General features: G+C 46.2%; 1 protein-coding gene across 1 annotated transcript in view; it reads right to left on the reverse strand.

Moving 5' to 3' along the window:
• Positions 1 to 3,457, reverse strand: part of LOC144153860 (uncharacterized) — a 24,973-nt gene extending 21,516 nt beyond the window's left edge. The window contains exon 1 of the mRNA XM_077685592.1: positions 3,262 to 3,457. Coding sequence (XP_077541718.1) covers positions 3,262 to 3,301 — 40 coding nt within the window. The 5' untranslated portion in view covers positions 3,302 to 3,457. The remainder of the gene's footprint in view (positions 1 to 3,261) is intronic.
• Between the last annotated feature and the right edge of the window lie 13,754 nt (positions 3,458 to 17,211).

Here is a 17,211-nt window from a genome sequence, read left to right on the forward strand (position 1 = left end):
CACTGAAAGTCACAATAAGGCCATGTTCAGACTGCCGACGTAACAGCCATATATCGTGCCCTATGTTAGTGTAAAAAACGGCGTTTCACGCAGTTCGGTTGGCTGTGACGTGAAATGACGTCATTCTTTTAACTTATTACGGCAGTTGCGACAACAGACTGAACCCGGCCTATAAAGCTAAACCACACCTTCAATAAAACGGACATAGGTGTTACGATAAAGCTGCCTTCGATAAAACGATGTTAACCAAAATGGCGTTGGATAAAATTACGTTAGATAAACTCTGTGGGAAATGCCCTAGCTTCAGTTTTGCTACTTTTGTTATTGAACAACTAGTTAGTGGAGCTTCTCAACTTGATATTGTCATGTTTCTCAGTGTTGACACTGTGTTTAGAAAAACGGCGCGCGCACGACCAAAGCATGGTGAAATCTGTAGTCTAGATTCTAGGAGCGGACGTCTACAGAGTCCGAACAGCTGGCCAACAGTAGCACCGTGTCCTGTATAAAAAGAAAGCGTAAGCAGAAATATGCTAATTAGTGGATCTAGTAAACTTAATGACCACAATATGGTACATATAGATCGTCCTAACGACAAGAATGAGGGAATGAAAGTTATACACATGAGCTACTGACGGCAAAACCTGACAATGATAGTTTGTCAGAAGAAATAAAAAGAAGATAAAAATATTAAACACGTAATTGCAGAAACAAGTCTCCAAGTCTACCCAATACAGCGCCGTCCCACGATTTCATAAAAATAAAATGGTAAAATAAAAAAAAATTAAAACGACCAAACGACAGCTTATATAGTGGCCTCACGCGATCACTGCAACAAAGCCCAAAGAAACCACCGTAATAGGCCTCTGGTCTAGCGTAATCATTTAATGCTACCAAGGAAGCGTAAAGTTGGTGAATCGAAGGAGAGACGAAATAATTTTAACGCGTAAGGACAGAATAATGGCAATTTCCGTATTTTTTTTTTTCCTTGGCATGATTGACGAAAACGTAAAGTGTGACGATATGGGTAAGTGTCCAGAGGCCCTGGGCTACGAGCTTCCCTAGTGGGAGATGGCCTATGACGACGTGCTGTATTTGACGAGTTCACCTACGACGAGTTGGCAGTGACGAGTTCACCAAGACCCATTTGGCAACACCAACTTAAATACACCGACACACACCTAAGGAATATTTCACACGGGGTTGTAATTGCTACTATAGTGGCAAACTTTGTAAAATAATAAAGACGAACATACATGCTCGGGTGCTATCAATGAAGGCGCCCCACCAGGAACAAGCGCGTATTATGTGTTTGCGTGGACGCTTTCGTCTTTCTGATGTTCCTACCTCTCGCGAGCCTTCAGGAGACGGCCGGTATGTTTCCAAATTTGGCACAAAAGGACAAGAATCCCGTAAAAATATTAACATATTGTGCAGGCATCATAAGGAGGTTGTGTAAATGGTCGTCTGGAAAATGGATAGAAATCGATTGCGCTTGAATAAAAAAAGATGAGTGAACATCAAGGACCCGTGTCGACACTGTTGGCCAGATTCAGATGTTCAGCCGAGAAAGCCATCCGAGATCCCTGTACTTTGCCCAAGTGTTTTTTAAACTGCTTGTTTTTCACGCAGAACGAGAAAGAGAGACGTTGGCTACCATGATTATTATGATGATTAGAGGCCCTCTCTTTGTATCGGGACGTCGGTTGTCCCCAACCGACTTGCCTGTGTTGTTCTACTTATCTGCCCTACCCTTAACTAGCCTAATGGGTTTGCCCCCCTCCCACACGGTTTTAAACTCCCCTCACTCTCCCCACCCCCCCTTTAATGTTCTAAATTCTAATTCGGTATATTACTCTTCCTACGTCCCACTCTCTTCCCTACTTTTCTGCTACCACCCCCTCCACCAATTTAAGCAGCCTGCCATCTGTTGGCAACGGCGGGAGGAAGCATTCCGCAGCAGCTCTGTTGAGAGCGGTTCCCTGCCCACAAGCAAACCGCGGTCATGAAGAAACGAGGAAACAAGAAAGTGCTAAAAAGTTGACATTAACCGCAAGTTATCCTTTACGCCATACCACAAGAATTAGCAGCCTATGACAACTGCTGCCCACCCATGCTTTTTTTTTTGTTTGAATGTCTGGCTTTTTTCGTTGTTAGAACAGCCAACAAAAGTAGAAATTTAATTCCATATTCGAGGTCATTCTTTGCTTTCGAATATTCAATCGCGATTAAATTCGCGAGTTTCAACATCTGCGCAGCCCTATTTTCGTTTCCTAAAGGCAGAAATCGGCAAACTCAAGTTTGCAGTAATTGTGCAGTACAGGTACGCACAATTCAACGCGCTGATCACTCACACAGTTTCCGTGCAATTAAGGTGTTCGCTGTTATAGCAGTCGCGACTCCTGCTCTTCGCTCCTAATTGCGCTTTTAGCCACGCCTTTTTCAATCAGTGAGGATGAATGAATAGAGCACTTCTAAGTTATTAGAGTACATATTTTAATATTTTTTTCATATTTGACAGGGAGTACGAGCAAAGAACTTGGACAGGTGTCTGGCGGTCTGCGTATTACACCGACGTGAACAAAAATGAGTGCACCTTTCCCGAGTAAAGTGACGAAAACAAAATTAACTAGAGATTAGTTGGATTGCGCGCCATTCTGCATTATTGTAGTGCACCTTTGAAGCTCAGAGGTGCAGGGCTATCACTACTTCTATCTTCAACTGCGATTTTAGCGGCGCAGAGCTAACGTAAGCGGAAGATAAATTCTTCTCGATGATATGCTGTGGCCCTTCAACGGCAGAAGCGGTGTGACCTTTAGCGTGAAAGATGTGCGGAATCGAACCTTCGACTTCGAAATTGAAAACTGCTCTCAACTAAACCCGCTATCACTACGAACCCTAGCTCAGAGGCCGGAGTCTGTGAGTCGTCGCGGCCGTCGTTTATTTTTAAAACCAATTTAGACGTCTCATTTAATCTGTTTGGGAAGAAATTTATCAATTATTGCCGCCGCACCATGATCAAAATTAGAAGGGTTGAGAAAGGGACAAAGGATGTCCAGGAGGGAAGGAGATTCCAGCTGATTGATCAAATTTCAGATGAAATAAGAGCACTGCAATCCATCTTGGATTCTGAGTTTTTCCGACCCTTCTCATTAGCTTTGCAGCCGAAGTACGTACAACCGAAATACCAGCCACCCTTAATACTCGTCGGCACGTGCGTCCCGTGGAAGAAATTACACACACAACAACGGCATTTGGACTTACGTGGCAGCCGCTGCGATTTCGTTGCTTGATCACCTCTCATGGCTCTGTCACCAGCTGTGCTCAGACACCAGCGGATATTCCGTTTTCAGTTCACCGACGGTTCTGTCGCACTTCTACGCCGCGAGCGGGCCGCAGGAGGGCCGCGTTTACGACGAGCCGTGCGGCGACGCCAGCCGCGACTGATGCATGCGATGTACGGGGCTGCTCTCGAGCGGGTTGTTGACCTTGAGTGGAGATCCAGGAAACACACCCGCGAGATAACATAAAGCCTTCTCGTTCGATATCACGTCAGCTTCTCTTGTGGGAAGTTTGTCACAGTGAGGCCGGAGTTCCGATACGCTTCTTGTCACTGCAGCTCACTCCAATGAACATTTAAACAATGACGTGTCGTACCAAATGATGTTTCACTCAACATTCTCAGCTTGGAGGTGCTGCCGGGGCGCGCCGTCGCCTTTTCCGATATATGAGCGGGGGAGATAACTTCTAGCCCTGGAGTACGCCGGCACGACGTATAGTGAAGCGATTAGACTCAGTTCGACGCCGTCACGGTCGGTCAGGATCCCAAAGTTTTTATTTGGAAAGCAAGCCAGAAAATTGGATTGCTAGTTTGAGAACTTCCGTGCACCGCTTCTAAAGTTCGTCGCACTGTACTTCCCCTGCCCTTTAGAGGCGTGGGGGTCTAAAAGTTTCCCAGAAATAGGTCAACATAATTGGTCTCAGACCATTTTACTCCTCCCCCGCACCTGCTGACGCTCACACGTGGCCGCTTCTGCCACGTGGCGGGTTCATACCGAAGGGGTCTACGTCCAGTCCCACTCTTTCGCCTGCCATATTGCTTGGCATGTGGGGCTCTGGGCACGTACTACCACTCCCTATGTAAGTGTCGAACTTTTTCATCCCCCTCTACCCTCCTACGCCTTCCGGGAACAGGCCCTGGGGTGCCCGGACATCTCCGATAAAGTGTTGGGGACGTCGCGCGCACTAGGACGTCACGGCAGCTCTATGGTCCTCCGCCAACCGCCTCTCCTAAACACAGCGACCAAAAGCAAGGTTGATATCTCTCTCTCTCTCTCTCTCTCTCTCTCTCTCTCTCTCTCTCTCTCTCTCTCTCTCTCTCTCTCTCTCTCTGTCACGCAACAACCGGAAGGACTTAGGATGAGTTGATTGGGGTGATGCGGGTTATGATCTTGTGCAATGTACTTTTCCAGTACCGGTCCTCTTAGCAGTCGCCACGGATAACCTAACCCCGCAGTAAGGCTCGCCTCCAAAAATATTTGGCGTTCGGGGAACTCGTGCACGAAATATCCAGGTTCTGCAGTTCCTGCCTCACCCACCCGTCACCCCAGCCTTTCCCAAGAATGTCACGGTAGCAGGTGCACGCTCACGTGACTAATCTGCAGTTTCCGAAGCACCCCTTTTTCTTTACTTTTTCTTTTTCATTTTCGTTGTTCCCTGACTGGTAGCCAAGTGCTCGCAGCGTGGTCAGCCTCAAACATTTTTTGCCCCTTTCTTTTGAAATCCCTTTTTGTGTGCACGTACTAACTCACTGCGAACTGCCCGAAAAGAGGAAATAAAAACGCGCAGCCCTAGGAGGCACAGCCGCTCCCCAAGCAGAAAGTTGGGCCGGCCGCCCTTTTGTTTATTTCGTCTGAGGCTACTGCCAAGGCTGGCGGACCGGCCGCCCGCGCATGCGCGGATCGCTACTGGAAAAAGGTCCAAGCCACCCTCCTGAGGTGTACTTCAACACACTGATGATTATCATAAGGATGGTGATGACCACAGCTACGATGACTGAGAAAACCAGCATGAGTCAGAAAATCGTTGAAGTGTCTTTGTCACTCAAGGATAAATATACAATGATATTGCCACAAACTATGCCTCCTGTTCTGTGTTCTTGTCCGTTTTGTTGCCATCGTCTGGCGGCGCACGGTTGTCTTATCTGTGTTCGAAGCGCGGCTTCTTTCCCTTCATTTTGTATGCCGCGAGGAGTATCTGATTTGATAAGGAGAGTGTTTCGCCCTTTCGTCCCTATAGCAGAACGTCTTCTTTGATCGCCAGTGCTCTCGATCTAAGCAGGAAACACCAGCTCCTTAAGGTCAGTCTGGCCTTGGAGAAGGCCAGAATCAGCGGTGTCCTTGCACTAGGGACCCCATTCATCAGTGACACAAAAAAAGTACTGCGTTGAAGCAAAAGATAATTAAGGGATGAAATATGTAATTAATTATTAATTAATTTATGTAACACACTGTACGATACTTTCCCTTCACGCACTGCAATTTTTTCATTAACTTTGGAGTCCGCCTCCCCCAAGGCTAAGAGTATGCAAACCTGGATATAACTAAGTTGATAAAAATTGGAAATTTTTGGTTGAATGCAGGTTTCGAGTTGAGGCTCCCATAAATGAAGCGCGGACTGCATAAATATGCTAGACATGATGGATAGTCAACTCTTGCTTTAAGAAATTATTTTGCAGGGAAAAAATTGCGTGCGTTCTGCTTTCTCACGAAGTTATTCTGTACACGGCACTGCGAAGAATCAAGGTCTCTTACCCTTGTATTCGCAAACCTAACTTGAGCGTCAATTTTGCTTTTGGATACTTTTCGGTGCCTTAATGCGTTTCAAGGACCGAACGTATGCTGAAGGGGCGCCTTATCCCGAACTTAATGCTTTCTACCGCACTCAAAGTTTTTGAGAGGGTGCTAGCGAGAATATATATATATATATATATATATATATATATATATATATATATATATATATATATATATATATATGGTTTGTAAATGAGGGGCTCGTTAGAAAATACAGGAAGAAATACCGGCAGTCTACAACGCCAAAGAAGGCATAGGGAAATGGTTAGAATATTTTTTACTGTTAGTGACGTTACATTATTATTTATTATTATTAATTACGTGAGAAAGAAAGAAAGAAAAACACGCGCCCAGAGTGGGGACCGAAAGGCGTGGGTTCGGTCCCCACTCTGGGCGCGTGTTTTTCTTTCTTTCTCACGTAATTAATAAATAATAATGTAACGTCACTAACAGTAAAAAATATTCTAACCATTTCCCTATGCCTTCTTTGCGTTGTAGACTGCCGGTATTTCTTCCTATATATATATATATATATCTATATATATATATATATATATATATATATATATATATATATATATATATATATATATATATATATATATATATATATATACGGTACCGGACGACAGCGTTCATCTTCCTTGCCGGCGGAGACAACGCCTGCAATAGCGAGCTTGTCTTGAAAAGACAGAACTTTTTGTTTTTTGACAGCAGAACTCAGCAGTGGAGACGCGCGACTACACACCGAGAGGCGGACCTAGCACCTAATCGACACCACACTCACGCTGGAAACGCACGTTAATTTGCGGTGTGGGCAAAGTTCGCTGAATTAGTGGAAATCTCTAGCCGATTTTCCAGAAGAAGTACAAAAAACAATGGCCCTTAGCGTAGCGCATTCGTTACATCAAGGTTATCCGCAGCCATGCCTTCGTTATGTAGCGGTCGCAAACACATCGGCTTGGATGGGGCTGGCAATGGGGAACCGAAAAGATTTCTTAAATCTAGAAATTCGGTAGACAGAGGTTCGTTACATCCAGGTTTATATCATGCTTCTGCTGCGGTACTAAAAAGGAACACTGTTTCGCATCACCCCTGTATGGGTTATCACTGCTGCATTGCACCGTGTGCGTCATCGGCGCGGGCACGGTACTCGAAACTCTGAAGGTAGGTCCTTTCTTTACCAAAGCTGCGTGTGCGGTGCCCGGTCACTAATATTTATAAGGAATGAAAATATGACGGTAATGGAAATGTTACCGAAATAGAAAATGAACGCTGCGCCACAAAGCCATACGTCAGGCAAGATGCCGTGCGTCAGGTAAGGTATAATACTCAGAATCATACGTCAGGCAAGGTGCAAACAACCAGCGAAACCCGTCTCTATTTTTCTTGGACGGTCCTTAGTTACAACACTTTATTAAAAAACGGAAAGAACCGCACCCGTCTGCGCGGTAATTAATAGTCACTGTGCTTGGTTAGGAACTGCGGTTGTTCTAAGCGGAATTCCATATATTTCGTCGGGCACGCCCCCAACATTCTAACACCGCCTCTCAAGAGTGAGGATTTTTTGCTTATTTTAGCTGGCGTCTTCACAGGTAACCATTATTAAAAACAACAAAGCCCACTACAAGGTAAGCTCACACCACGAATTTGCAGCAGCAGCAAACTCGTAATAAGTGAACCCTTCTCTTCTCCCTTCCAAAGGAGGTGCCATCCTCCCCATCTCCCTCGCCATCTGTCTGGCTTCTATTCCGGGTATGGCGATGTGCGGAGTCACGGCCCATAAACACACTCCATCTCCACCGCCGCAATTTTCCTCTTGCGCCGATTTGCATCACTCGGTCTTCTTAGCGGCTCGTATTTGTGCTGCTTTCTGGGCAATCGATCGCGCTTGTCCCTAGAGCGTATTTGCTGTCGTGCCCGAGTCGTTCAGCGTCCTGTCCAAAGGAGTGTTCCTGTTAAGCCACGGAAGAATGAGTGTCGGCTTCATGCCTTGGAGGTCCTTCGTCGCAGCATACCAGTCCTGTTGACACTGGAAAGCCACTACGGGCAGTATACAAGAACTTGCAAAATTGTGCGAGTGTACTCGTGTCAACATCATGTAGGTTGAAACTTTCTGCGGCAGAAGGCAAGCGGTTGGAAGGTTGTGTCGGTAGGAGAGTTCAGTGTTTACCTCTTAGTAAAAAAAAAAAAAACGTTTTATGTACTGAAGTCGCCATAGGGGATGGCCTGATTTTACAGTACGTGCTCGTGTCCCCCTTTTCGGCGCTGAAGTAGGCTACATTGTATTTACTCTCTGAACAGCGGAACAGTGGAGGAGGTGACAAAGGGGCGACTGTAATTCTGGGAGCGAAACTGTGCACTAAGGCGAAGAACGCAAGAGCTGCTTCAGCGGCGATGCTGTATATAACTACGCAGAGTGTGAACTTTCCTCCCTTTTTCTTTCCTTTTTTTTTTCGTTTGTTTCTTTGGCTTTGTCGCGCCTTGAGCAGCAGCAGCCCGTTTCAAAGGGCACAACCACCGTCAGTATCTTCATCATCACATTAAAGACGCTACCGGGCGGGTTTGGTAAATTTATCATACATGCTGTTATTACTAGAGGCTGGATTTTTAGGCACTAAAAAAGCGCGTTTTAGGCGCCAAAAATAAGCAGGCTCCAAACGTCGGAAATATAGGCACCAGAAACGTTTACAAAAATGCAAATAATTTCAAACGAACACGGGCGCGACCTGCGCCTACGACAGGAAAACCAAAATTATTATTGTTAATCGTGGCACAAAAGCGCCAAGTGTTGAACATAGCCGTTCGGTTTTCCCATAAAACTGCTAAACTAACGGCGATCTTTTGGATTGATTCAACAAACGCAGTGCTCACATTCATCTTCAATGACCACTGTCGCTTGCTGGAGCATCGCATATAGTGAATCAGACAGGGAAGTTAATACTTCAGAGCTGGCAATCCTGATAAAAAAGCGCTCCTTTATGTCTGCCTGACAGAATTTAATTACGACGCAACAGAAATATACACACAACTTAAACGCAACAGAGACTACAATTCATCAAGGATTAGTATGCTCTTACATGAGGACTGTTAGCTACAATTCTAGCAATTTTTAAAATACAGTGGGATCAGAATTAACAATCAAGACGTCACAACACTGGCACATGCCCTTCCACACACTTGAAGAGCGTTTCTCAAAAGGTGCTTAGCAACTGAAAAAATTCCGATGAAAAAGCGCATTTCAGAGACCATCGGCAGTTACAGTTTCAAGGCGTAAGTAAATTCAGCCGTGGAGTAAGGTTGCGCCGTCGGCCCTTTCATGTAGGAGTGATCTGCGAATAAGAGCATGCGATTCACAACCGTTGCGTTGGAAATAAAGTTGGATTTGAGTATGCCTCTCGACATCAGGATGCGACAGCTCATCATTGGAGAAATCTGTTTGGAGAACACGAGAACCGTAGTCTACGAACACACTCTGAAAATTGTGGAAACAACAGCAAATTCACACCATCTCCATTCTCCAGAACTGGAGGACTATAACTGGAGGACTATAGGTTGACCCTAGAACCACTAGATCAGGTTTTAGAGTATCGGCACTCTTTTCTGTCATTGTTGCAAGCCGCCGACAGCGTCAATTGGTTGAACCACGTCACGTGACATTTCTTTACTCCGGGGAGACCCACGGGCGCTGACAATTTGCTGCCTCTGCATTGCCGCGCGCGTGCTCTTCGATAAGTCGTGATTTTCGGAGCGCAGTGTGGCTGTATGACACGTTGAGAGTGAGTTTTAGAGCCCCCAAACAGAGTAACGATATCGTGCTGCTCTGTACTGAGCTGTTTCAACCGGCGGGAAGGTGGAAAACGCCTGCATCGCTTTCCGCTGGGAAAGAACGACAGTGGCCTAGCGTAACCTATAGTCACTTAAAAAGCGTAGCTTAATTAGTGGCTCTAGTGTAACCTAGATCCACTAAATAAGCTACGCTAGCGTAACTGAGCCTGGCTCTGTCGCAGCGCGCTGTCTCTAAAGCTTCGTAAACACAGCTGTCATGGTTGCCAAGCGGCGCCCGGACCAATTCCGCCCGTCAATGTCAGCCGCGATAGGGCGCATAAAGCTGGCCACCCTGGCGTCAGGCACCAAAATGGCTGCCATGGTGCGTCAGTGTCGTTACTCTTAAAGATAGCTTATTTAGTTGCTCTAGTTGAACCCTACAAAGTTCAGAACAGTCAATGCTGCCCTGTAACGGGAATAACAATCTCAAACTGCACTGGAAAGCAAATCTTGAGGCTAATACCCATGCCACACGTACACAAAAAATGGCATTGAGTGCTGAAGGCCTTAAGATGCCAAATGACATTAACTGGTCGGGCCGTGCTACACGTGAAACCGCAAAGGCATTAAATGTGTTAAGCATGATGGTGATCGTCACCAAAAAAAGAAATTCACTCATATTTTGGAAGTCTTTAACGTGGAGAAAAACATCTTACAAGGGTTACAAATGTTTTTTTGTCAAAGAAAGCGTTACGAGAAACAGTGTTTTCTTGAAAATGGTGTGAGCCATTTATAAAAGTGGCTTCATCAGCTGCCATCGCCTGCAAGTGGTAGCCAAATCCGAAAAATTTAGCTTGACGAGCATAGAGATAATACACTTGACGAGTGACATGATGTTTTGTTTTTTGCCGCTGTTTTGGTGGACTTCGTCTTCTTCAAGACTTCGGCAGCAAAGGTGCACAAACAATCGCCTTCTTTCGAAGTTCAGCTACGTTTCCGCGTCAACAATCTGGTGCTGAGAGTTTCATTGGTTTTATTTGGTGCTCATCGCGTTCGAGGCAAGGCAGATTTAAGGTGTTCGGGAAGGTAAATGAGTTGTGCGGAACTCTTTAAACCAAAATGACATTAGAGCGAATAGCATTAGATTTTTGCGTGTAGCAGCGAATTAATGGCATTAAAAAGTTAAGGCATTAAGCACTTAATGTCACTTTTCGTGTACGTGTGGCACAGGTATAAGTAGTGTGCGTATAGGCACCGATATTAAAAATTGGCATTGAAAATACGTATTTTTAACCATTTATAGCCATTCAGGCACAAACGCGAAAATAGGCATTTATAGGCCTATATAACAGCATAAAAGCCATTCTTAAACACTAATTCATGCTCATATATCAAAATGGCGCGATAGGAGCGCAAGGAACAAAATCGGCTTTTACCTAAAATCCGGTCTCTAAACTTATTACCTTAAATATCCGTCGGTGACTCGTCCCAGAAACTTGTCCGATCGCTAGTCTAATCGCCTCACATGATCAAGTGACGTATACATAGGTCGCATGGGTATTTATTGGGATAATCTAGGGCCTTTTATTAATAGAACGCCCTTCAATTAATAAATGACACTTTATTAATGCAACCACACGTTATAGCAAACTTATATAGAAGTGTATGTATGAAGTTGGCCTCCTTATTGTGCACTCGCGCGCTACTTGGCTATTTTCTCTCAATACGTTTTACATTTTTATTCACCGAAATACTGCAGGCAAAATTGCAAGACGAACGTGGGTCTCTTGTTTATTAAATTGGAGGGCCAAAAAAAAAAAAATTAGGGAGTCCGAATAGCAAATTCTCAACCCGTGAATGCTACGACGGGTGTAGTGGTTCCTGCAGAAGAATGACTTCCCCGCACACCTGAGCTCCCTACTCTGGAAGACAAGCACTTTCCGATAAGTATGACGGCCTCACGTCGGTGTCATTGAGTGGTTGTTTTCCTGAAGAAAGTTTTCTTTCAAAGTTGGAGAGATTTTAGGCTTCGAAAACCGTAATTGTGTTTTGTGAATGAACGCAATTTTTCCCGAACATTGGTTGTCGATACCGGCAATAATTTTTATTTGTAGCAAAGAAGCTATGAAATATCCTGCCTATGTTGTTCACATTTCTGCTATCTTCGTGCTAGTTTCAGAACGTGCTCGATCCTGAACCGATCTTTCTTAGTGGAGGAGCGTTTTCGAGGAGATATTACTACGAAATGCACGCATCGATCCTCTATGTCTGCGCCTTTAATTCTTGCATCTTATTTCTCACGAATAGAACTGGGGATTCCTTTGGGGAATGCTGGCCCCTATTTTTTATTCGAAACACAATTTTCTTCGCATTCGTCCGGTGAGTGCGCCTGACTTTTTACTCTATTCTGTACCAATTATCCAATAGTTTTTGGGAATGGGATACAAATCTGATTTTAGATGGGTTGAGCGTATCTGGATGGCGTCTAGCGCTGTGAGTATAATTCCTGCTTATAGGCTCTGCGGCCTATTTGTCGGCTCATGTTTATCGCGAAAGCACAATTAGTATAGAGTGTAGGATTGGGCGAGTTGGTAATCCATCTTGAAGACTACACCGCGGCAGAAAACAAGGGGAGGCAGCGTTCGTTCAGTGCGCCTTCACTTTAGTCCTTGTGTCTTTTTTTTTTTCTCTCGCTGTAGTAGTAAACACTATTACACTACCTCGGCCTCTTTCGCGGGAAGTCGTTAAGTCCGTGAAGCCTCATTGCTGAAGCCTTATATCTAAGCCTCCCGGATATCCTGGTTTATAACTCGCTTGAGCAAATTTTGAACCGCAGCAGCAGAAGGATGGGAGCGACGCGCTTATGCGACAGCCCGACGCTAGGCCTAACGCAGTGTTGTAAGGAACGACGTTCCAAGCAACGGCGTTCCTTGAACTAGTTCCTTTTGGGAGGAACGGAGGAACGCCACCGTTTAATTAAGAGTTGGTGGAACTGTAACGGCAACTCGTTGCGTTCACAAATGAACGGCAGAGGGAACGGCGTTCCTTCTGTAAACGTTCCATCGCAAGGATTTGGCTGTTTTTGATGCCAAGGCTTTAGGGCGCTGAAGCTAGTACAAAACCCACAGGCCACTACTGCGTGTATTTTCCTATAAGCTGCCCAATTTGCCCGCCCTTTCCCATAACGTGCTTCTAGAAGGTCAAAGAATAAGAAGAATAACCACGCAGCGGGCCATAGACTGCCGGGCAGGCTGCACCGGGTGCGCATGGCCTTGTCGCTACATCGGCTGTAGGTGCGATGAGACAGGTGCTTCAACGCCCTTTTGATTCGTCTCCTGCCGTGACCTCTTACTTTGTCCATGAGTGGAACGCGAAAGCCGAACAGAAGGAGGCTTGACTGCACCGTGTTCATCGCACACGTGTTATCTACAGTACAGGCAGCCGTGCCAGCCGAAGGTCCGTACGAGGCTTCTCTCCTGCCTGTCAATGGACACCTGGGTCGCCGGGGTTGCGCTCACCGCGTGAAAAAACTAGGCGTCAAGTTATCCACCTAAGATTCTTGGGATATTTCCGCTGCCGCCCAAAGTGAGACGAGAGCTATCTGATATCATGCGCGCAACAGCAACAATCCCTGAAAGCTGCAAGCCGAATCTGACCTCGCACGTTCTACCAGCCTACGGCACGGCTATGGCGCTCGAACGCACCGCCGTAAACTTTCTCACGGACCAAGCGGACCATCAGTTTCGTGATGTGCCCACTGCCAGGTTTACTTTGACGATTGGTTTTCGAATTTTGCTGGGAGTTATTCCGTCACCTTTCCTTCGCATCACAGCAGTGCGACGACTGTGGTGTATTGTTACAGACCGGTTCCAACCAGTGCGTCAGCCGTGCACCGATGGCGAGCCGAGTAGCGTATACTCATGTAGGGTTACCAATCGTCCCGGATTAATCGGGATTGCCCGGACTTTTCGTACAAAGTCCCGAGCCCCATGCCGTCCCTGACAGAACAGCTATATTTCCCGGATTTGTTCTGGGCCGCCAAGATAGGATTTTTTTTGGTGATCCATAGCATGCTCAACAAGGCGCATCACGCTCCGGAACACAAAGTTAGCGCGAACTTGTCCAGGCAGAACTTCAGGTAAAGTTGAACTTCCACGCGAAGTGCGAAACATTTACGAGTACATTCTCCGGCAAGGGCAAGTGTTTCGAGCAGCATGTAGCCAGATGACGTACCACTTCAAGAGGTTGCAACAAAGAAAGAATGGAGTTGTCTGGAAGATACCGCCTAAAGAACACTGATTGAGTTGCCTCCCTAAATTAGGCTACGCTAACCGCCCCCCCCCCCCCCCCCCGCCATCCCGACTTCCTTCACTGAAGAATTGGTAACACCAAGCTGGTGGTTGCTGCCGTGCGTAGAGTTCCTCCGTTCCGACAACGAGAAGTCGGAGGATAAACTTAAAAAATGTAGCATAAAGTTACACACAGCAGACAAGCCTGCGGCAAAACTGCAACCATGAACTCTCAATCCGGCAAAGTAACACTCTTAAGCTTTGTTGTTGACGCATTGGCTGCGATGCTCACGCGTGCGAGAATTTAAGGAGCAAACCGCAACGGTCAAAGTTATGCGAACGGCACCACAGAGCGTTTCAACGGTCAAACAAAATATACACAACCACTGCCCGTGGAGAGCGCGGGCTGTATGCTAGCACAAACCCATGAGCGCATGCGGACGCAGTCTGCTGAGCCTGACGGACTGAACCAACGTATCCTCAAGTACAACACGGTAGTACTTTCAAGAGCGTTGGTGGTACGGCTCTTCAACATTGCCAACGAGGTAATGACGAAACAAACGGGTTCGTCTGTCCGTCGAGATGAAGCTCTTGATTAGTTCAAACAAAGGACTCTACTAAGTTGCGAATATGTATTCTGGGCATTATTTTTTCGCTCATACTGTAATATTCAATCAGCATTAATTAAACGTCTATGTACTGTTCCTTTCTATGCGGTTTCTTGTGTTCGTGCATGTGAGGAACTTTCTATCAGCATCCGGACTGCGCCTTTGAAGACCCAAGTGGAAACCGCCATATGTGTTGAGTTAGTAATAGACGAGCACCACACTTGCAGTTAAAAATGTCTCGAATATGTCCGGTGCTACGTGAAAAAATTCGTCTAGGAGCGCTATGTTGAATTCTTTTTTGATCTCCAGATAATCTCCTGTCGGCGGTGTTCATATCCGTATAATATCCGTAGTTTGATGTTAGTGTTAAATTGCTCACTTCCTTTCGCCTCAGGATTATCCGACACCACATTTTAATCTTAAAAAATCAAATGTAGCGTTAATGCAACGACACTTTACAATGTTCGAAGTGTAACTGGAACGCGTTCCTTCCTAAATATAGAAACTTGTAACGGGAACTCTTTTCAAAATTGGGAAGGAACGAGGAACGAGCTTTCGTTCCAATTTTAGAGAAACGTGTACAACACTGGCCTAACGTCACGCTTTGAGGCCTAACGCCGTCAACCGGTATATATACACGCGGCTAGACATACTTGAGCATGATGTTTCTTGCCACGTCGGAGGGACAACTTGCTGGTAAAGTAAAAGAACTATTAACCCTGGGCGTGGGACGTGAGGCCTGACGTCACGTGTTAGGGAAAGAGGAGACAGGCAGCGGGGTTCGCTGTCAGCCATGGTGCCCGATGGCTCAGGGTGAGTCGGCGGTGAACGGTACTGGGTCTCACTTGCCTGCATCCACTGGCATCCCTGCTGCTCTCCCTGTCGGTCCCTGGTCTTCTTCCCGGGTTTGTCAGCCCCAAATGTTAGGGCAAGAGGGGACAGGCAGCAGGGTTCGCTGTCATGGCTGACCGGAACGGGACTCTGATGTTTAATGACAGGATTACGTGTACGATGATGATAATGATGGGGCATACCCCAGAGGGGGATTCAACATCACGCTTTGAAATCCATGCCAACGTATTCTACTCACTGTATAAAAAGTACGTGTTGTAATGATGGTAAGTCGAACTGCGTATACCGGTTGACGTCGTAAGACCTGAAAACGAAACGTTAGTCAGACGTTACGGCGTATACACGACAGTTGTTAGTATTCTAGTAATGTGGTACGTGATTCACATAGTAGGAAATACCCGCGGTTGTGTCTTGCACTATGTTGATAACCTCGAATGTATTCTGCACCAGCCCGCGTTATTACAACCTATACCGCTCAAGATGTATGCTGGGATACGAATCAATCAATCAATCAATCAATCAATCAATCAATCAATCAATCAATCAATCAATCAATCAATCAATCAATCAATCAATCAATCAATCAATCAATCAATAAACCAATCAATCAATCAATCACAAGGAGGGTCCAGCTAATAAAGTCTGAGCCGTATTCTGAATCTTGTGTGCGTATATATGTTCTTAGCACATAAGTAGCACATCCACGTATGAGTATTGGGCAACGCTTTATAAACATCAGTGTCGGCGGCTTTCGGTGGCCATTCTGTGATTGGCACAGTCAGACTGTCAGTCAGTATTTCATGCCCCTTGCCTGAGTGATTCTTGCCCCAGGAATATGGTTTTATGGGAGCCACCTTTCTGGGCTGAATCCTTTGAGGTTTATCCGTATTCGCATCAATTCATGACCGCGAGGAATTTCCCCATCGTTGATATAACCATTCGTTATTTGTGTGACCACATCGGTAATAACAGATAAAGTTTGCTAACATCATTTTATGCTCTGAGCAGGCTTACTTCATTGGTGGGTAATCTGACTCGATGGGTTTTACTGCATTCCATATAGTTATCTCTGCTACTCAGACCAATCTTAATGCAACCAGTAATACGATAAAACATCGTTAATTCAGGCACCGTTAATTCATAAATTCGGATAATCCGGCGCGCCTAATCCCTCTCTTCAATAATGTAGTGCATTGTCGCGTGGCCGCCGAACTTCGGCGTTGTTTCGGCGCAAAGTTACCCGCGCACCGCTTAATTCGGACCAATGCCTTGTCCAAACGTTAGCCACAACGCGCCGTTTTTCTCCTACCCACTCTATCACCATAGTTGTGGGGGGGATGCGAGTCCTGGAGTATGAAGACGGCTAGTTGGTTCATATTCATGGCAAAAAAAAAAAAAAAAAACAGTGCCCCGAAACGGAACGGAAGACAGCGCCCGTGTTTGCCTTCATATACACGGGGTGAATGATGATGAGTGGGCGAAGCTCCTGAGGGGAAATCATCGGTAAAACCGTGACTCTTCAGTGAAAGCTCGCCCACTACATCTGTGTCCGAACGTAACGTCTAGAAAGTCTTGCTTAAACCGCGCGTCGGCACCTTGGGGCTGAGCTCACCTGATGCGTTTTGCAGACGCCTCACGAGCTCTCACTGCATCGGGGTCTGCCTGCCGATACGCGCGCTTTCTCGCCGCTTCCCGTTCTCTGACATTTTGGAGATCCTCTTCGCGCCGCAGCCGTGCCGCTTCGCGTACGACAGGGTCCTCACGCCGTTGCCGTGACGCTTGGGCCTCTCGTTCTCGAACGCTGGGATCTTGGCGGCGTCGTCGCGCAGCCAGACGACACGC

This window comes from Haemaphysalis longicornis, unplaced genomic scaffold (genome assembly GCF_048455015.1).
Source record: "Haemaphysalis longicornis isolate Haplotype H1 unplaced genomic scaffold, Haemaphysalis longicornis Haplotype H1 scaffold_9, whole genome shotgun sequence".
In the NCBI taxonomy this organism is placed as follows: Eukaryota; Metazoa; Arthropoda; class Arachnida; order Ixodida; family Ixodidae; genus Haemaphysalis; species Haemaphysalis longicornis.